A 22,739-nucleotide genomic window follows, 5' to 3' on the forward strand; every position below is an offset into this window, starting at 1 on the left:
GGAGATTGTTTCTTTGAATTTGTTTCTAAATTAATTTTCTCAATGAAAAAAGTTCGACTGTATTTCTTGTTTGTACCACATAATAAAGGTAATAATTACATTTTAGTACGTGTGTACCATACAATACAATATTAATAAAGGTAATAATTACATTTTAGTACATGATTTACATGTACATTTACTGTTTGCTACATATAGCATGTCCCGTCTTACAACATAGGACATAGGACATGTTTGTGTAATCTTAAACATAGGACATGTTTGTGTAATCAGACCAGCCGGTTATTAGGACCAAAACGATCGCTTCCCGATGTGATCCGATTAACCGGAATCGACTGTATTAGTTTATATATGAAATTCATGTTTTCATTTAGAAAAATATAAAAATATTTCATTTATTGCATATGTAAAAGGAAAAGCAAATACATATCACATATATATAAAACACCAGTTATTAACAGATCTCTCACTCTATCTTCTTCAGAAAGGGTGGTAATATAAAATAGAAAACAATTTCATTTTCTAACCCTTCTGCCACCAAAAATACCCTCGATACAGTGAGCTTAGATGTTCATTTTATGCTTCAAATCTGATAACCACTTTTTTGTTTGATCACAAGTAGCTTGTGCACATAATGGACATCGAAGTAATAGTTGCTGGCTACATATTTCTTCAGAATTCAAATGGTTTTTCACAATATCAGCCAAGCACTGAAAGAAAATAATTAAATGTTAATGGAAATGATAAGAAAAATGTACACAAAACTGTCAAACATATAACTTTTTTTATTATTTATAGCTATTTTGAAATGCATTTTCTAATATGCCAGTAAGCCTCACAGCAAAACTAATTTCAATCAAATTTATCAAAGCTGCTGACAAAAGTCGTGACATTTTTTTTTTTTTTTTAAAGTGCCTGTAGTTCTATTAAATTCCATTTGAAATGCATTTACACTGACAAATTAAACATTCACCATCTCCTATAGTAAGCACGGTACCTAATACATTTGCATAGGTAGAGGTGCAATCATAAACTTCTAAAAAAAAACTTAAATCTTGGAATTCTAACAAATTCCAAGTGGTGTATTATGCACAAGAAAATGGAAATCAAATAGCAGAAAAGAAGTTTTACATAGATATAAAATCCTAATCCTCACCTAAGTGCAAATTGTTGAGCTATATCTGTAAAATTTGGACAAATGGAATTTCGGTACCTGTTGAAATTACTCAGTTCAAAGGCCAAACAATTGCTCAAAATATGAAAACTGTTGAAAGTGAAGGGAGATTACAGGAATCAGATTGCAGAATATTTCATGGCATAATATTAAGCTCAAGATCTGGTATCGAATTCAAGCTGCAAGAACTTCCAAGAGAAACAACTCGCAATACCTACCAAGAAAGAGAACAACTCACTTTTAAAAAACCCATCTTGACCTCAGAAAGACAGATGGCTATAATTTGGGGGCAATACTGGAGAAACTCCCGTCTTCTCTGATATGCCAGTTGACACTACAGTAAAGAAAGCAAATGAAAAAACTATTCTTTGCAAATCAGGAGAAGAAAAGTAGTGTTGCACTGTAATGCTGTGCATCACTGCTGATAGAAATCAAACTGTCACCTTAGATTATTTTTAAGTGTAAAACCTGCCAAAAGAAAAAAATTCCACCTGGAGTATTGGTGCAAATTCAACACGGCTGGATGACAAAAATCTTTACATGGATTGGCTTAAGTCAAGATTTTTTGACTTTCAAGTACAATACTACATTAATGGCCCATACTGATTGTTGACAGCTTCTGAAGTCATCTGTTAAAAAAAAAAAAAAAAAAAAAAAAAAAAAAAAAAAAAAAAAAGATGCAGAAGAAATAGTATTAGGTTATGGTACCTGTAGGGATGACAGGAATTCCACAGCTACTTAACCATTATTTTAAGACTCATCTGTAATGTCTCAACTATAACTTGAGATATAGTACTACAGAGATGTCGCTAACCAAGTGACTAAGAAAACTATGCTTGTTTCAGATACGCTAAATTCTAGCTTCATGAAAATTAACACCAGAAGTCTTGGGACGCAAAAGTTTCAAAGTCACATCCATTTTTCAACATGATGGATGGGCCAGAAAGTGATGCAAGGTATTTCATATCATTTGAGAGTGAAAACTCATATTATATTAGCAGTGACAATGGAGTTGCATATGAACAATAGAACTGATATATGTTAATTTCAAATGAAGACTTTGATTACAGTTTTTATATTTTCCAAGCGACAATTATTAAAAATAAACAATTAAAAAAAGAATTCATTAAAACTACTTTAAAATTGTTCCTTGCCATGAATATAGCCTGTATTCTAACTCTGGTAAAAAAATTATGAAAAAGCATGTAGTCTATATGAGGTCCATCAAAAAAGAAATCAGACTTTGAAACTAGAAGTGTAACACAGCAGCCGGCAAACTAGAAGTGTAACACACAGCAAGATTCCGAATGTAATGTTAGCTTTGATCCTGTATTTGTTTTCTTTCTCCCTCTTTTTTTTTAAAGAACATCGTATCATTTTATCATTGCTTCATGAGCAGTAGAGATAACCAATATTTTGCATGTTTGACAATTACATTTCAAAAATGAAAAAAGCTTGAAAAGTATGAAGATTTAAGGATCAATAAAAGTTCATGTCACAATTTTGACTGAATATCTGCAAATGCACTGCATGGCAGAAAAACTTTTGCTTTGTCTTTTCACTGATGAGCAAAAAATGAATCGTATCATAGCTAGACAGACCATTCAAATGCACAAAACTTTCTAAATGTCATAACGAAAGTATGACTTTAGAAATATGACACTGAAACAAAAAAGGAGATCATCATGTTGGCAAAAAAAGCACGACAGAATCAATCAAATGTGAAGGTGATGTTGTTTCCTTTTTAGTTTGGCTAAGAATCATTTATTATAAGTTTGTTAAATGAGGTCAAAAATTCAGTGTACACTTTTATTTGGATGTTATGAGGTATTTAATAAAAACAGTTTTATGGAATAGGCCTGATGTTCAGAGAAATAAGATGTGCACACGTTCCTTATTCCTTATCGTTCATTATTCATGAACATTTATTGCTAAACAAGAAATATATGTCACTCCACAGCCTCTCTACTCTCCAGAAGATATTTTTTTATCCCAGAGTGGAAATCTACCTTAAAAGTTGAGAGACTATTGAAAATTATATAATCACATTAAAAATTATCCTTCTTATTACAGTCAAAACTCTGATGCTGAGATCATCATTCCTGTAATATCACATACAAAGAGAAACTCTAATATTAAAAGAATGGCAATAATTTTCATTACTCCATTCAACACTGTATTTATGAGAAAACAAATATATAAAAAATTAATTAAACAATTTGTGTAAAACAAAAAATATCCCCTTTCTTACTTTTATAACTATTAGAAGCTATACTTCTTATTAAAAAATTAGAATAACTCAAACAAATATCAGAACAAAATTTATATAAGTAGAATATTAGATTAACTATAGAAAATAATAATAAAGTCCATAATTCAGATTGCAGAAGTCCATAATCCGGATTAGTCCATAATTTAGAAAAATTAAATTTAGAAGTAATTAAATTTAGAAGAATTAAATTTAGAAGAAGAAGAAATTAGAAGAATTAATTTAGAAGTTAGAATTAAATTTTGTCCAAAATTTAGAAGTCCATAATCCGGACTCGTCGGGACTTTGGCGATTCCAGATTAGGGGTTTTTCCGGATTATAGATCATCATCAATTTAAATCTGGTAAGATGGCATGCAGAAATTATACAATTAAAAATATAAAATCGCAATTTATGAAATAAAGAACAATTATGATCTAAAGGGTATCAAAATTTACAAAAAAAGCTTAATATTTATTTGTTTACTTTATTAAACATTTCTTTCAATGTAAGTTGTTTAAGATGCTTCCACAAAATATTCAAAAACTTCCTTTTTCTTGTGTCATATATTGTGGACTTTCCAATGCCATACTTCTTGCATAATTTTGACACAGATAGGCCTTTATCCATTTTTTGCAGCAATTCTACTTTTTGTTTAATGGACATTGAAACATGCTTTCGCTTTGTATATCCTTTGGCAGCTCCAGAATTGGAAACTCTTTTTGACATAATCGAAAGTTCAAGTTTATTTTTTATAAAATTGTTCTAACAGTCTGCAAAAAATAATAAGCCAAATCCAGTTAGAAGATTAAGGAACAATGCAATCTGCAACATAATTTTAGCCTAGCTTATACCGTCCGTTATACATTAAACGCACATAAAGTTTGTAGCTTTGAAGTCCAGATTATAGATCATTCCGGATTATGGACATCCAGATTACAGACTTTGTACTGTACTTAGATAACCATTTAGAACCATGAAAATTGGTCCCAGTGCTAAGATTCTAAAAGCTACCGGATCCTTTTCTAACAATATTTCCATCTGCATAAAAATGCCTTAGTCTGAAATTTTTTCAATTATTTTTATTAAAATTTATTGATGTGTATTATGTAATGGATCATAATGATATATTAATGTCGGTTAAAAAATATTCCTTTAAATCTGCATAAAACATTAAACATCAAGAAAAATGCACTATTTTTGTTTCCCTTATAAAACCTACCTAAGACAGGCTTAACAAAAAATCCTGTTTCTTTGGCCCTGCATTATTTTAAATTGGTTCAGCTTGAAACGATGTGGCAGCGATGAAAAAAAAAAAAACCTTCCACTTTCAACAACAAAAGATTCCTTTTAACTCTGTAATAATGCCTAAGTCTCAGAGTTATAATCTACTGGAAAAAACGTCTGATCCAATCACAGCTATAGTTCCAGTTACTTAAGAATATGTAAAAAGATATTGCAGTTAAAATGTTTACAAGTCATGAAAATTTCCAGAAAAAACATTTACTTGCCAATATTTAGCAACTTGGTTATCAAAGGCAATCCAAATCTCTATTAAATAAAGATTATTTATTGAAGAATAAAGAACACGATACTCTGGAAATCAGAGCCAGAAGACAGACATAATTATTAGCACAAAGGGGCAATTTGCCCAAAAGGAGTATTAATTTCATTTCGGCATTTTGTATCGATTCACTATAAATGTTAATTCACTTTCCAAATTGTTGCCACCAAATATTAGAGCCCTGTATTATATTTAAACAAATTACATAATGATGAATCTGCATAAATGTATGTATGTTTCTCCACAGTGACAAAACAGCGGTACCTAGAGCTATCAAATTTTGAATAACGTATGTTTCCACCCGTATATGAACATCTGGAAGCCCAAATTTGGAATTTGTTTTATTATCTATTTCATATTTTGTAAAATGTTAATGAATTTTTCATTAACAAACTCAACAATTTTAAAGTGAGCAATGGCAACATTGTATGGGGGGGGGACATTTTTATCTCCATCGCACGAGACTGTATCAGAAATTATAAGAGTGAGTGAGTGAGTGAGTGATTATGGCGCAAAACCAGAGATGATTATGACGCGCCAAACAAAAGATGAGATGATTACAATTGATGACATTAAAATTCAATAAATAAAAACAAGTAGATAAATGTACCAAATCCAGAGGATGAAGTCATATAAACACAAGTTAAAAGCACATATTAAAATTCAAGAGACAGTCTTCAAAACAAATTACATTTCGTAATAAAAGCTAATATCTTTTAAATAATAAAATAAATTAGAATTGACCTCTCTTCCGATTAAACGGTCGAGAGGTAAGTCACAGCTATTAAAATATTTCTGGCGAAGACTATTAAAACATGGACACTCAATTAAAATATGACGAACAGATAAACAAACATTACAGTTAAAACAAACAGGTTCATTTTCAGCTTTTAACAGGTAGCTATGTGTCACTCTAGTGTGACCAATTCTGAGTCGAGTCAAAAGAACGTCCTCTTTACGATTTCCAGCAAAATCCCAATGCTCAATTCTAGGTTTCATGTTTCTCAACTTGTTGTGATGCTGAACATCCCAAATTTGCTGCCATTTTTTTCTTATCTTTCCCTTGATGACACAGCAGATGTCTCTAAAAGGGATAAGGCGACTGGACAGTTCGACAGCAGATTTTGCCGCGATGTCTGCAAGCTCGTTTCCCTTTATTCCCGTATGCCCGGGAACCCAGCAGTACAGGATTTCATATCCTCGTATCATTAAATTTCTATGAATTTTGAGAACATCCACTACCACAGGATTCTGAGCGTTGGGAAAAGCTTCCAAGGATTTAAGAGCACTATACGAGTCTGTGTAAACTATGAACTTTTTGTGGCAGAGCTTTGGGATGTACAAAAGAGCATAATATATTGCAGTTAGTTCAGATGTTAGGACAGAGAAAGCATGGTGCAGGCATCTGCCCTCTATGTAATTTTCAAATACAAAAGCCATCCCGACATGATCATTTGACTTTGATCCATCTGTGTATATCGGATAATAACTGCTATATTTGTGCCTGTGCTCAGCGAAAAGTTGTCTGTAAATGATCTCGTTAGTGCTCGCCTTTACGTGATGTTTAAAAACATCAAGAAGCTGGATCCGTGAATTTTCCCAAGGTGGAATTTCAAAATTCTGTACTGCTTGGGGGTGCATATCAGAGAGGGAGAGTTCCTCAATGACAGGGCGAACTCTTAAAGGGAAAGTAGGAACACAGGATGGACGTGTTTCAAATAATGTGTTACACTCATTATCAAGTAAGCACAGCTTATTGGGATGTTCAGGTTGAGATAGAGTATTAAAATATTGCAAAAGGGACAATTGCTCACGCCTCAGATGAAGTGATGGTTCGTTACAGTCAACATATAGGCTCTGCACAGGAGAAGTCCTGAAAGCTCCTGAACAAATCCGCAGACCTTGATGGTGAACAGGATCCAGTTTTAACAAAACAGATGAGCGAGCGGATCCATAAACAACTGAGCCATAGTCCAGTTTAGAGCGGATAAGCGCTCTGTAAATGCGAAGCATGGAGCAACGCTCTGCACCCCAGGAGGTGTTCGCCAACACTTTTAAAATATTTAGTGTTTTTAGACACTTCTTTCTCAGGTTTAAAACATGAGAAAGGAAAGTCAATTTTCGGTCGAACGTCACTCCTAAAAATTTTACTTCAGGCGCAACTGGAATAATTGTACCATTCAAGTATAACTCAGGTTCAGGATGGAGACCTCGCTTCCTACAAAAGTGCACGCAGACAGTTTTCTGTTTCGAAAATGTAAATCCCTGTTTGTCTGACCATTCTTGGATCTTAATCAGAGCCATCTGCAGTTGCCTCTCTACATATCTCATGTCTGCTCCTCGACAGCTAATCTGCAGATCATCAACATATAGAGATCCCAAGATGGTGGGAGGAAGTTCTTTTAGTACAGAATTTATTTTTAAACTAAACAGGGTTACACTGAGCACACAGCCTTGAGGCACACCCTCTTCCTGTTCAAAAACATCCGAAAAAACAGAGCCAATTCTTACTTGAAAAGTTCTAGTGTTCAAGAAATTTTGAATGAAAATTGGTAGGTTGCCGCGCAAGCCACTCTCGTGAAGATCCCGGAGTATACCGTATCTCCATGCCTTATCATAAGCTTTTTCAATGTCGAAGAATATCGAGACAAGGTGGCTTCTTCTTACAAATGCTTTTCGAATAGATGTCTCTAAGAGGAGCATGTTATCTACAGTTGTTCTTCCCTTTCGAAAACCACTCTGATAAGGCGATATAATATCATTCTTTTCCAAGAAGTAGACTAGGCGGCTGTTTACCATCTTTTCAAACAGTTTGCAAACACAGCTGGTAAGGGCAATTGGCCGATAGTTCGAGGGATTCCTCGGGTCTTTCCCTGGCTTCGCAATAGGAATGACAATAGCTCTCCTCCATGCACTGGGAAATGTACGCTCCTTCCACACTCTATTGTAAAGTGTGAGAAGGGCACTCAGTGACTTACAGGACAGATGCTTTAGCATTTCATAATACACGCCATCCAGACCCGGACAAGACCTATGTGTCTGCAACAAAGCTCTCTTTAGTTCAACCATAGTAAAGTCTCTATTGTACGGCTCAAAGTTGGAAGAGTTGAAAGCGATGGGATTTTTCTCAGAGCGTTGCTTGATAGAAAGAAATGCAGGTGAGTAATTTCGGCTGGAAGAAACGGCAGCAAATGTCTCACCAATTGTATTTGCAATTTCTTCTATGGAGCTAATCACTCGGCCATCTTTTTCCAGAAAGGAAAGTGAGTGGTCATTGTACATTCCGCATGCTTTTCGAACTCTTTCCCAAACCCGCTTACTAGGCGTAGAGGATGTTATTGAGGACACATATGAAATCCAGGAATCCCTCTGGCTCTGCCTTCTTACTTTCCGTGCATTTGCTTTGGCTCTTTTAAAAGCTATGAGGTTTCGCAGAGTAGGATATCTACGAAAAATACCCCATGCTTTTTTCTGTTTTTTCAGTGCTTCATGACAGTCGCGATTCCACCATGGTTTCGAATATTTTAGTGTTTTTCCTGATGTTCTAGGAATCGAAAGCATAGCTGCCTGAATAATAGTATTAGTAACAGCTTCAACAGCGTCATCGATATGCACACCTTCTACCATTTCCTCTGTCAGCTCTGCAACGGAAGAGAAGAGTTCCCAGTCTGCCCTGTCCAGGATAAAACGAGGGACTCTCGACACGGGGTTTGCTCCTCTTCGTGCAAGAGACACAAAAATAGGATAATGATCGCTGTTGTACAGGTCATTTCCGACACTAAAAGTGCAAAATGGCAACAGAGATGGTGAACAGATGGCAAGATCGAGAGCGTGGAATGTCCTTGAAGGCTCATGGAAGTACGTATCTTGCCCATTATTTAGGAGACAAAGGCTATGATCTTCGATCATCTGCTCTATTTGTCTTCCTCGGCAATTTGTATCTTTACTTCCCCAGAGTGGACTATGGCCGTTAAAATCTCCTATTATGATAAAAGGCTCAGGCAGCTGCTCTATTAGATTATTTAAATCTTGCTGATAAATGTGCTCATTTGGAGGCAAATACAAAGAAACAAATGAAACAATAATATCAAAATTTATTTGAGTAGCGACAACTTGGAGGGATGTCGTCAAAGGAAGTACATTTGAGGGATAATCCAGTGAGGAGAGGAGACCTACACCTCCACTGGCACGCTCACCTGCAATGTTATCCTTCCTGACGAAAGAAAACCTCCGAAGTTTTGCATGGTGTTCAGGTTTCAAATTTGTTTCCTGTATTGCTAAGCACACAGGATGATACACATTTATTATAGATTTGATGTCAAGGAAATTTCGGTGGAAACCGCGACAGTTCCATGACATGAGGGTGGCCATTATGAATGGTTTTTGTTTTTTCTGTGCTGTTCTTTTGTTTTTCGTGGAAGTAGATGCCTGGGAACTTCTAGACCCTCTTCTACTTCCATAAAGTCTGAATCCGCAGATTCAGAAATCATCTCATCAAAAGAGCTATTGCTGTGACTTCTATTTTTATTGGATATTTTATGTGTAGAAGTTTTGGGCTTACTTTGAATAACTGTTTCTTTCTTTTGTACTATATGGGTTGCATTTTCTTTTTGCTTGTTGGATGTAGATGGATGGGTTTTATTTGCTAGGGTCTGTGTGCCTATTGATGTTTGGGTGGCGACTGTACGAGATGATTTTACAGCACTGGCGTATGATGTATTTGGTCGAAGCTGTGTGCTCTGGACTAATCTTCTGGCTTCGGCATATGAGATGTTCCTCGTAAACTTTGCAGTCTGCACTTCTTTTTCCAATTTCCATTTTGGGCAGAGGCGTGAAAATGCTGGGTGCTCACCCTTGCAATTTATACAAAGAGGCGCAGCCGTACAATTTTCAGAATCGTGGCCAATCTGTGAGCATCGGGCGCATGTAAGGCTGCCACGACAAGACGTCTTAGAATGGCCGAAACGCTGGCATTGGAAACATCGCATAGGGTTTGGAATATAAGGTCTTACAGGAATATTTAGATATCCGGCCTTAATATTCTTAGGCAGATCAGGCGTGTTGAAGGTAAGGATCACGTGTTTCGTGTCTATCAACTTACCTTCTTTACGCATCTTGATCCGCCTTACACCGCAGACATTTTGTTCGGAGAGCTCAGAAGCGATCTCTTCTTCAGAAACATACAGAAGGTCGAATTCTGAGATTACACCCCGACAATAGTTGAGTGACTTATGTGGTGTTACAGTCACATTCGCTTGCCCAAGTTTAGTTATCTGAAGTAAAGAAGCAGACTGGGTGGCTGAGGTTGTATCAATAAGCAGGTCTCCGGAGCGGAGACGCTTTATATTTCTCGGCTCACCAATACAGGACTGGATGTATTTGTTTATTACGAAAGGAGACATCTTATGCATTTCGCCAGAAGGACTAGAGATGACTAGGAAACGGGGAATATTGTTATGATTTTTTTCATTTGTATCTGTACGTAATTTTTTTGCAGTAGACTTTTCAGAAGTAGGTTGAGTGAGAGGTTGAGTGAGTGGTTGAGTGAGTGGTTTAGCAGTAGACGTTTCAGAAATAGGTTGAATGACTGGTTTAACAGTAGATGTTTCAGAACTAGGTTGAGTGACTGGTTTAGGAGTAGAAGTTTCAGAACTAGGTTGAGTGACAGGAGTGATTTGAGTGACTTGAGTGACAGGATTGATTTGAGTGACTGGAGTTACCTCGAAATCTTTTATTAAGTAAATATGAGAAGCCATAGTGAAAGAATAAAGATTCGGGTCCGACGGCCCCGCCCACCACGGAGCCCAACAAGGGAACACAGATTCCTGTGTTAGGGCTAGCCGGACCTATACGCAAACTGAAGCCCCACAGTCGGCTTTCCCGAAAGCAGGTACTCCCGAGAGCTTGACCCCAAGCCACTGACACAAGGACTAGTGACCAGCCGATTGACACCCGTGAGGACGACTAAGGTGCCTCCCGTTTAGCTGAAGCAGAGGCCAAAGCAGTGTGTTGGGGACAGTACCTCGCCCCTCAACTACCAGGACCCTCCTTTCCAGCGACACGGGTCTCCACGCACGGCAAACACGTGGGCAGTTTTCTCCCCACTTGAAAACTAGAAACAAGGTCTGTTCCAGCCTCTCGTGACGAGCCCCAAACTCCGTAGAGAGAAACCACAAGGGAGAAGGGAAGGGAAAAAGATCCAGCCAAGAGGAGAGGAGACGGAAAAGAGGATAGATCACTGGGGCTCCAGGATCGTGACACCCGTCTCACCAAGAAGATGATCCCCTGAAGGGCTAGGGTACCTCGGGATTGCCACACCCGTACTCACAAAAGTGAGCCCCCTGAGGGACAGAAATTATAAAGATATGCTCATTTAAAAATTATTTTGCGATATTGCTGTTGAACTGAACTTTATGGTTTAAGTGCGAAGAACACGATATTTAATAAATAAAGGTAACAAACAAAACATTACAAAAATGATTTTGACCAATTAAAAGTTATTTCACAATCAGATATCAATCCCAGTCTGCATGACAGAAAATGCAGTAGCTCCTATTATCACTTTCAATACCAGAAGCTTAAGTCACACTTTTTTTACTACTGACTGACAACCTACCAATGGACTTTCCTTTTCCTAGCAGAAGACTATTAATAGGCTTTTATTCTTAGAGCGACAGAATTAGGTGGTAACAATAAATACTTATAACTTAACATTATTTTGTTAGTAGATATTGATTACTTTTCAACAAGACACTTTTGAAACTATATAATAAAATTAATACTTCAAAAATTGTGACCTCAATGTCAAAGAAATTTCGAGTTATGAAATAATAATCAAATATCAAAATAATATAATAATCTTATTATATTTATAAAAAAATATACAAAGAATTAATTGAGATGTTCAAATGCTTACAAGTTGCACAAAACACACAAAAATAGACAAATGCATTGGGATATGACTGATCAAAATTACCTGTACCACCATTAGGGGTTTAACAGGGCTTAGTAGAGCTATAAACAGGACATTAAATATTAAAACAGGACCATCCAGGCACACAAACAGTAAACTAGCCACCATACCGCTTTAAAATAACTCAAGAAAGAAAGATGATTAACTACTACAGATTAAAATTTCTTCTCTAAAGACTGGTGAGATCTACCAGCCACTCTGACATATAACACTTCATTACAAATTCTGTAGTATAAAATAAAACACATGTTATCTATATGTACAAAAGAATAAATTAACAATATAAATATGAACATTTTAGTTTTCAATATAACAGACAGAATATCTTGAACTCATTCAATATACAATATTTCATTTACAGACATATATCTTATGAAATTTGACAATTTTAATTTAGACACTACATTTTTATATAAATTACTTAAGGTATTAAATTTAACAATATTAAGGATAGATCTTTGTACAATATTTTTCACAGTGGAACAACTAAATAATAGGTGCTCTACATTAGTATTTCTTATACCACAAGCACAATTTTTAATCGAGAACCTTTCATAATAAGATGGAAAATGTCCTTGAGTCAAAGCTTAATTAAGATACTTATTGATACACCTTCTTTCACTTACTATTGAAATTAAATTGTAAGTGAACCTTCCCTTGGAACAAAGGTCATTCCACCTTGCCTGCCACGAAGGGATTTCAGGCAATCAAAAGAGGTTTTTAAATCAAAATGTATAATCTGAATTTCACTTGCGAACTACCAGTCTATTGGCTAGTTCATTAGCGACTGCTAATACGGCTCTTCATTCAAAAGAGTTTAACATCTCTAAAGGAGCCAAGAAAGATGAGCATGTCCTTTATCTGTGTTATAAGATAGTTACTAAAATGGAAGTCTGTAAGTGAAATAAAAGTACTCTGATAATCACTATAGATCTCTACAGGATCTTGTGTGAAATTTGAAATGAGCCAGTACGGAGCCTCTCCCATAAAGCTACTAACTTTGCCCGATAAACAGATCCATTATCAGATAACCCATACTTAATTTGTGACATAAAAATGCGCAAATAGCTGCCCCCCATGGCCATTTAATTTAGGACCGTCTGTAAAAACAGTATAACTTGATATATTCGGGAAGCCCTTATACCAATTCAGTTTCAATAGAAAGTGAAAGAAGCTGTATGAGCAACAAGTATCAATCAAGCTTCGACTCATCATGGACATTTTCCATCTTATTATGAAAGGTTCTCGATTAAAATTTGTACTTGTCCTTGTTGGCTGTTCTCCTGTTTATGGGCCTGGATGGTCCCGTTTTATTTACTGTCTTATATAAGATAAGGCCGAGTGATAATCTGATACTTTATCTAGCTCAATACCTCTAGCAGAGAAAACACCAATGAAGCAATCAACAGTATCATTGCCTGCTTTTAATTGGTAAATATTACATTCTTTTTCAGCCAAAATATCAATCAGAATACATCAAGCCAAAATCTGAAGAGCTGCTCTCGAAACAGTTCTAAAACACTTAGTAATTTCTAAAAGAGCAATTCTTTGAATTTGTAATACACTGCTCGACATTGAAAATGCAACACCAAGACGGAGGGGTCAGAAAGTGATAAAATTAAGAAAAACGACAGAGACAGCAAGCAGCAATACATGATCTTTATTTCAAAATGATAGTCAGAATGCAGAGTGAGAACGGCATCGGCTCAATAGGATGTAGGACCACCACAGACAGCGATGCACGAAGAAACGTGTCTAGGCATAGAGTCAATAAGAGTGCGGATTGTGTCCTGATGGATGGCTCTCCATTTCCTTTCAACCATTTGCCACAGTTCGTCTTTTGAACGAGGCAGGAGCAGAGTCTGCAAACGGCGTCCAATCACATCCCACACATGTTCGATTGGTGACAGGTCAGGAGAGTATGGTGGCATCTGTATACCTTGCAGAGCATGTTGGCAGATGCGAGCACTGTGTGGTTGGGCGTTATCCTGCTGAAAAATTGCATTAGGCAGCCCCTGAAGGTAGAGGATTGCCAGCGGCCGCCTTACATTATTCAAGTATGGGCCGTCATAGCGCCCTGAATACGAACTAGAGGTGACCTGGAATCATAGGCAATAGCGCTCCAAACCATTATGCCATGTTGTCGCGCAGTGGGGCGTTCCACAGTTACTGCCAGATTAGATCTGTCTCCATGTTGATGCCACTCACGTATGCGGCGACTGTCACTGGATAAACAGAAGCGTGAATCATCTGAGAACATGACGTTTCGCCATTCTGTCATCCACATCACTCCAGTCCGGCAGCATTCTAAATGCTGGCGTCTATGCTGTGGGGTCAACTGCAGTCTTCTTAACAGATGCCGCGAGTGCAGGCCACGTTCAACCAATCGATGGGAAATGGTTCTGGTCAACACAGGAACATCCAGGGTATCTTGCACATGCTGCAGAATCGCGGTACAAGTGACTTGTAGGACCGCCACAGCTTGTCGGCGGATGCATTGATCCAAGCGTGCTGACGTCTCTCTGGCTGCACCTGCACCCCTTCTTCTTTCCACACTTCCTTGTTCCAACCATGTTCGCCATAGCCGATGTACAGTGCTCGCATCCATGTGGGTATCAGCTGCGACTTGACATAAGGACCAACCCACCCTTCTCAGTCCGATCACCATACCCCTCGTAAAATCGTCTATCTGCTGAAGTGCCTTTGTTGACGGCGGCCAGGCATTCTCTCCTATTACACATATCCTCCGCGACAAAAACCAACTTTCTTCGTTAATTTGTCTGGCAGAAATAATGACATGAATATTGCACATTCTGCATGTTCCTTTCCTTATATCTTATTTCACGTGCGTCTTTACATCATATGCATAACTCAGTGACGTGCGTCTATTCTAAAATTTGCATAAATTTCTGACCACTCCTTCTTGGTGTTGCATTTTTAATGTCGAGCAGTGTATTTTCATGCGCATTTGAACCAAACCAGTCCACCATGAGCCTCATGCATATAGAATCTTTCTCTCAATAGCTCTCTTATGTATACTCTTAAGTACATTACCATGGAGATTCATTTTACAGAGTCTGTTAAGAATGTAAAAACGCTCAGTCTTTATTTCATCCTAGTGCAGTTATAAAAGTAAGCTTTTCGTCAATTGATATTAACTCCCAGATATTTAATGTCTTAGAAACCTTGACTGATTGATCATACAATTCACACCTAGAGTACATTGATCTAGTATTAATTTTTGCAATACCCCCCCCAAAAAAAAAAAAAAATTTTTTTCTTTGGATCGAACTTACACTTAACTTGCACAGACCACTTCTCTAACTCTTGAGTGGCACAACTTAATGCACTGGCTATATGATGATGGCAAATGGTATGACAACCATTTGCCGTGGTCAATAAAACAAAGTCATCAGCATAAGTTTGTATACCAACATTTTGTGGTAGTGTAACATTTAATGCTATATTCACAATGATATTCCATGTAAGTGGATCAGATATCGATCCTTGGGGACAACCCCTTTGATAATTTCTATGATACCACTTGTTGCCATCATATAAAGAGACTTTCCTATCATTCAAAAAATCACATATCAATAAAAAGCTATTTCATGTCTTTTAATTCTTTTAGTAGAATCAATCACCAAACGTTACCAAAAGCCCTTTTCAAATCTAAAGATAAAATTGTAGTATGTTTATTTTCCCTTCTATTTCGAAGAGTTTCAGATATTAAATTCTCTGTAACCTGGGTAATACTTTTACCCGGCATAAAACCATTCTGATTCTTGTTTAAAAGATTATTTGTTAATAAATAATATGATCTTTGTGTCATAAGCTTATCCAGCACCTTGCCCCAAAAAGGCAATAAAAATACATTGGGATATGCAAAATGTTTATGAGAGTGCGAATTAAGTTCACTATTCATATTTATTCTAAAATCTACAATCAATTATGTTTCATGCAAGAAATTCCTATGATATGCAAGTGGAACACAAAATTCTCAAACCAGTAAAAACAGCATCTAAATATGAAATGGATTATTCAGTTTTCTCAAAGCATTTGAGGACTTTAGCATAAAAGTACTTCTGAGGAAGTCTTTCAAAGAGAAGATAATTCATAATTTTATAACAACATAGGAAAAATAAAAACCTCATGCAGCCAGCCCATTCAGCTACCTAGGAAGAGAAGGTATGATGCACTTTAAGCACGCTGTCTTTGTACCCATACAATAGAAATATTTTATTGAATTACCTCAAAAGAATTTCTATGATAGTTAACCCCTTGACATACAAATAAAATATGCATCCTAAGAATACCATTTAATTTGGACACTCAAGTGCAAGCTTAAAAACAGAACATTTTATTTTTAAATTTACATTGCTATATAACAATAATAATATACAGTGCAGCGTTCACCAAAGATAGTTTCTTGATGTCTCAGAGAAGTCTACAATAACACGTCATTGTATGTCAAGTGGTTCATATGCAGTTAACATAATTACTATTTCTCAAGATGAACTTTTCAAAGTGTTCCAAATCTATGATGGGCAGTTTGCATTAAAACAAATTGTATTTTCATTCCCACAAATAACTTGTTGATCAGTTCTATACTGTTTTTATAGCACTTACCAACATGATGTATCAAAGTACTAATGAAAAACAAGTAATGATGTCATTTCATTAAGTGCTATTTCAGAAAAATAAATGCTTTCTCATATTTTTGTATTTAGCAAAGTTTTGTATATCATAAAAAGTATGATGGACATAAAAGCTATTAATAATCAGCTGTTGAGTGTTCACACATTTTAAGGTACTTATAACAGCAAAGAGTAACTTCAGCAACTGTAACGGCTAGTAGCCAACTAGCTACTAGCTAATCAGCAACTTTAACAGCTAGTATATAGAAACAATTACCCAGAAAATAATTTTAAAATGATATAACTATACACAACAAAACAAAAAAAGAAGAAGAAGTAAGTTTACCTCTATGAAAGATGGATGATCATTTGGAGCAGGGACCCTTCTAAAATGTTTGACACCAATCTAGATTTAAAACAAAACTGTAACACTAAATTGCAAAAATACAATGCATTTCTACTAGAATTGAATTACAAATACCTTCAAAAACATTATAGAACTTATAATTATAAATGAACAGTTTATACAAATTCTTAAAATTTTTAGGTACCATAGCATGTATAAGCCAAATTTTAATACCAAATGAGTTTTTTTCCTTCAACTTAGCACTAAAGTATTAGATGGTTATTACTTCCCTATAATATCATATTTACTCACATGTTTCTTCCCCTTGAGTAGTTACACCTGGTATTTTCAGAATGTGATATAGAAACTTTTAGGTATGGTAGCAATGTACTGAATATGAACCAATAGCAAAGTAGCAAAAATGTAATAACTATAATAGTATATAAGTTAAAAAAATACCATTAAAAATAACAACTGTAATTTAAATATAGAATTTAGTAACAATAGTACCTTAACTTTTATATACTTCTTAATTCACTATGTTTTTCATTAATTGCTTTCCCTCAGAAATGTGATTTTCCCTCTTGATTTTTTATATATAAAATTAGTAAAAAAGGGGGGAGTATAGGTGAATAAGTACAATATTTATTGATAGAGAAAATACTTCTAATAGTAATAAAAAAATAATTACAGGAATTGCAAAACTCGTGTAGCACATTATCTAAGTCAAGAACATTTTCAAAAACAAAAAAAATAACTGTACAAAATTAAACATATACAGGGTGTTTATAAAGTCCCGGACCCTTTTTGATGTTTAATAACTCATAAAATAATTAAGATATAAACAAACTTATGGCATTTATTGATGGAATAACTTATATATTTTCCTTTTCAGGTTTGAATATCTTTACTTTTGTAAATATTGTCTGTGCATGTGGTTAATTTCAGATAATTTCATTTTCCAGTCTAAATATCAGTACTTTTCTAAATATCGTCTGCTTATTAATTGCAATGCTCTCTCTTTTGTTTTTGGCATATTTCTGGCATTGTTAATCGCTATAACGTGCGCATATGGGGATCTGAATACTTCCATTAATACCGTGAGGCACAAAGGGATTCCCCAAAGGTTAATGTGTGGTGTGGACTAACACACGACCCAGTCATTGGGCCTTTCTTTTTTACAGAAAAGACGGTCTCATCAGTCGTATACTTAAACATGTTGGAAAACTTCGTATTTTCACAACTAGAAGAGCTTCAGCCACATGTCTTTTTGCAACACGATGGTGCACCACCTCATTGAGGTACTATCGTTTGTAGTTCTTTGAATGACCATTTTACAGGAAGAGGGATTGGGCGAGGAGGTCCAATTTCTTGGCCACTCAGATCACCTGATATAATGCCACTGGACTTTTTTCTTTGGGGATTTGTAAAGGACAACATTTACAGGAGGAGAGTGTCGAACATTGATGACCTAAAAGCCAGAATTACAACCGCGATAGCCTCTGTGGATGCTGACGTGCTTGCCAGTACCTGGCGTGAAATTGAATATCGACTTGATATTCTCCGTGCGACGAAGGGGCCACACGTGGAAGTTCATTGACAAGGGTTATGAAACTTTTTGAGTCTATCTAACCATTTATGTTATTAATTTTAATCTATCTTTATTATTTTATGAGTTATTAAACATCAAAATGGGTCCGGGAGTTTATAAACACCCTGTATTTCTGTACTGATAATTCAAATGAGATTATCTCTCTAAAGTATGATAAAATAAATACATCACATAAATATCTTTTGTGAAAACACACAATCAGTCTAAATATTGGAATAATTTTTCAAAAATAAATTTTGGAAATGATTTATCAAATAAAGATAATTTTATTTTAAAATGTACCCTAAACACTATGAAAATGCAAGATCTAATTTATATAATCTTTTAAATATGAATATTATAGTCTCCTAAATAATGTACCTTAATTAAAGTTAATGTAACAGCCTACAATTACAGATTTCTTTATTTTGTCATTGTGAAATATTTACACAGCATGATGTTACATTTATTATAGGTTTATGTATATTTAAATCATAAAGACAAACAGTTTATACTACTACATTTCAATTCAATTCAGAAAATTGGAATTCAGTAAATATGAATTTCACTAAAACACAAAGGAAAACATTTCCTCAATAAGCTTGCACATCAAACTGTATGATTAAGCACAAAGATAGTTTTCATAAGAATGGTGGAATAGGGAATGAAAACCACTAAAATTAGAAAGAGGATTGAATGAAATGTATTCCAGCATAATTATCTCATAAAAGTTATGTCTTTCACTTAATGTACTGTTTAACCAGTTGGAACTGAACTGGCCAATATAAAGCCATGGTGACTGCAACTTAAGAGGACAACTATATCCAGTATGCTGGCCATACCTTTTTAGTCCTTTTTAGTTCATTTTTGTTGCTGAAAAAGTGAGCTGAACTCTCAAATTTGTCCCTAGAGACTTTCACACAGCCAGTCAGACATTTCTCCCACGCACTGTCTTTTCCTTCTTGAAGTAACACCTATTAAAGACGAAGCTAGTTGCAAAACAAAGGCAGGTATCTCTTGAAAGTGTGGCAGTTTTAGGTAACAGAAATCCCACCTTTTTAAGTATCATTAAAAGTTATTAAGCATTAACCTACAAAACTAGATTTTCTAAATACAGTTAAACTGAGTTGAGTAGCAATGCACTTTGGATTTGACATTTCCACAGAAAGAAATCTCAACTGTTAATTTGGAAGACTCATCATTTAATACAACCAAACCACAACATAAAACAAGGTTTGGAGAACATCATTTAACAACATTCCTGCTTAGTCATGCGGAGTAAGTATAGCGCCATTCTGCTGAAACTAAAGCCCACATACGGCAAAAATCTTTGAAGTATAATTTTTTAATATACTTCAAAAAATATTTAAACTTTGAATATACTTGAAGATCTAATAATAATATACAAATCTAGTATAAAAAGAATTACAGTCTTTGAATATACATTAAAGGCTATATAGAGACTCTGAATATACTTCACAGTATACATCTTAAAATCATTTAATATATATAAACCCAGAGAAGGGGGAAAAAATTCTGAAAAACATAATTTAAAGAATATTTCTGCTTATTCTTGTAGAGTAAGAATAGCACTGTTCTACTGAAACTAAAAGGTCACATATACCATGAGTCTTTGAAGTTCTCATAAAAAGAACATATCACATATTGTGCAACAGTGAGCCACATACAGGACAACTATTAGCTTATGCTCAATAACTGTAACATTTTATGTTATCGATTTCAGTTTGATTATGCTAACATTGTTGAAAATTTGTGGGAATTAGACCCCTCTTCTTCACACTCTGAAATGGTAGTAATGTATATGAATGAGCATATGATGGTAAATTTCCTTCCATTTTCTTTTGTGTAACTCAAAATTTATTAACATACATAAAAAAATTTTCTGTACTGGAGAAGGTCTGATAAACATAATATCTGTTATCACTGCATGACTCATTTACACTGCTATCATATTTATTTCCGATTCAAAATCAATATTTATGGGCTCAAAGTCGCTGTTTTTAAAGTACAGAAATCATGTGATGTAATGAATGGATTTAGCTTAGTTATTTAGCAAACGAATAAAGCTACTTATATGAATATGATTTAAATAAAATTTGAAACTTAAGCTCTGAGAGGAAGAAATTGTGTGGGGTGGGAGGGGGGAAATAAGTAAATTATGAAAATAGCATTTCTCACAAACTCAAAGCTCAAAAGCAGTGTACTGATGATTGACATTCTTCACCACAGCATAATTCTTTAATATCTGTGACAAAGAGACAGCAGACATTCTATAAGTGGTAAATTACATTTTCAATGCATTATTAATTTTTGGAAAACCATATAAATTTTACATTTTGTTTTTTAGTATTAATTAAAAGAACACATGACTTGTAAAAAACTAATTAAATGAAATTAAATTTTTGCCTTACAACTTGCAATTTACAGCTAAAAAACAATATCATTTACCTTATGAGCTAATTCTTCACCATATTCAATATCTAATTCATGCAACGTTTCTATATGTTCATTCACAAAGGATATAGGAACAAGCAATATGCTTGTCTTGCCTTTTGTCACATAGCCTTTGATAGCATCATCAGTTTTGGGGCTTAACCATGCTACAGGTCCAACCTAAAACATAAACAAACAACAAAAAACAAAAAAAAAAAAAAAAAAAAAAAGAGAGAGAGAGAAAATGAGAAATGCATTGAAAGGGAAATTTATTTTATGATCCTAACTCAACAGAATGATTTTAAAAAATTTACATAGTTGAAAAGTAAGATACAACCACAATTTAAGGAATACAGTAAAAGTCCAGCAATCCGCAAAGCTTGGGACCAGAGGTTGTGAGGATTTTAGGATTTTGCGAATTTCAGGACAGAAAAGATAAAGCATAACATTCGGACTAAAAGTGCAAAATAAATAAGGTGTGTTAGATACATTTAATTAAATTATTATATACATATTGCAATAATTTATTATATGCATTAAATTATTATTACATATATAAATTGATTATATTATTCATTGTATTATATATACACAGCATCGAGGTTTGCCAATTTCGTCTCGTGCAAAGATTTCTGGTTTCGGATTCCGGTGTTAGAATCACTGTTGCTGTAAAATTTAACAGCTTTTCTTTATTTTTCCATATATCATACACAATTGTGTCGCAATTCCATACCAATCTGCTATAAATCAAGGAGTAGCATCTGCCTCCATCTTTTGTAGAATTTGCACTTTTTGCATTACCATCAATGCAACGTGTTTACGTTTTTCAACGTTGCAAGCAGTAAAATCATGAGTGTGTTTCTTATCTGTCATTGTATTAAAAAGGGCTGAAATTCAAAATATTCTTAACTGATCCACAAAATATCCGGAATAAAAAAAAGGCAGCACTACACAGTCTCGTGAAATAACAAAGCTTAGAAAATACAACAACGTGAATTTGAACGAAGAGTTGAGTGAATCGTCTGCTTTTTTGCCTCGATGCAGATTAGAGGGGGAAAACTTCTATCTTATTTTTTTAAACTTTTTTATGTCAATAATTTGGTATTTCCGTTATGACTCATTATTATTTGGTAGTTATGATGTCATTATTCGGTTAAGTATTTTTTCTTCGATATTTCGTACTCAATGTTGCGGTTTCCGGAACCTATAAACTGAATGTTTATATTTTGAGGGGCAACGCGGATTTCAGGAATTGGTGGATTTCAGGTCGGTGGATTTTTGGTATTTGACTGTACTAACAACAACTACATGCAGTTAAAAACACTGGTGACCTCCTCTCACCCCCCCCCAAAATCTGCCCTCCACAAACATAAACAAACAACAAACAACAATGCTTTAAAAATTAAGCTTATTCTTGGATATATTAAACAAAATCCAGCTTTATATTAGCATTAAATTTAAAATTACTGACAGTTTGAGTAGAAACAGTGAAGGAACAGGAGTGTCTCATATACATAGACTCCAGCCTATAGCACAACTTGTCAAAAATCAATGCATGAACAACATTTTTACAACTATAAAAATGTGCTTTGTAATGCATATTTTTTTCTAATTAACCAGTCTACATTTAACATAAATTCCCTAATCATAATCAAATCAAAAAATTAAAAATACTTCTCATAAATTATATACACATTTAGTCAAAAATATTCAGTTTTTCGTTCAAGCAGGAATATCACTAAATCTATTTTT

The 22,739-nt window shown here is 34.8% G+C and overlaps 1 protein-coding gene across 5 annotated transcripts in view; it reads right to left on the reverse strand.

The window, feature by feature from the left end:
* Positions 1 to 363: 363 nt before the first annotated feature.
* Positions 364 to 22,739, reverse strand: part of FeCH (ferrochelatase, mitochondrial) — an 89,675-nt gene continuing 67,299 nt past the window's right edge. For 3 of the 5 annotated variants that reach the window (XM_085824078.1, XM_085824079.1, XM_085824081.1), the window contains 3 exons: positions 21,003 to 21,167; positions 16,943 to 17,002; positions 364 to 710 (listed from right to left, as the gene is read on the reverse strand). In XM_085824078.1, the coding sequence (XP_085680204.1) occupies positions 564 to 710; positions 16,943 to 17,002; positions 21,003 to 21,167 (372 nt within the window). In that variant the 3' untranslated portion in view covers positions 364 to 563. Of the gene's footprint in view, positions 711 to 16,942; positions 17,020 to 20,732; positions 20,800 to 21,002; positions 21,168 to 22,739 lie in introns of all 5 variants that reach the window. The other 2 variants (XR_015043081.1, XM_085824080.1) reach the window with 2 other exon arrangements.

This window comes from Stegodyphus dumicola, chromosome 9 (assembly GCF_044657685.1).
Source record: "Stegodyphus dumicola isolate Sdum_Otavi_A_Nest chromosome 9, ASM4465768v1".
Lineage (NCBI taxonomy): Eukaryota > Metazoa > Arthropoda > Arachnida > Araneae > Eresidae > Stegodyphus > Stegodyphus dumicola.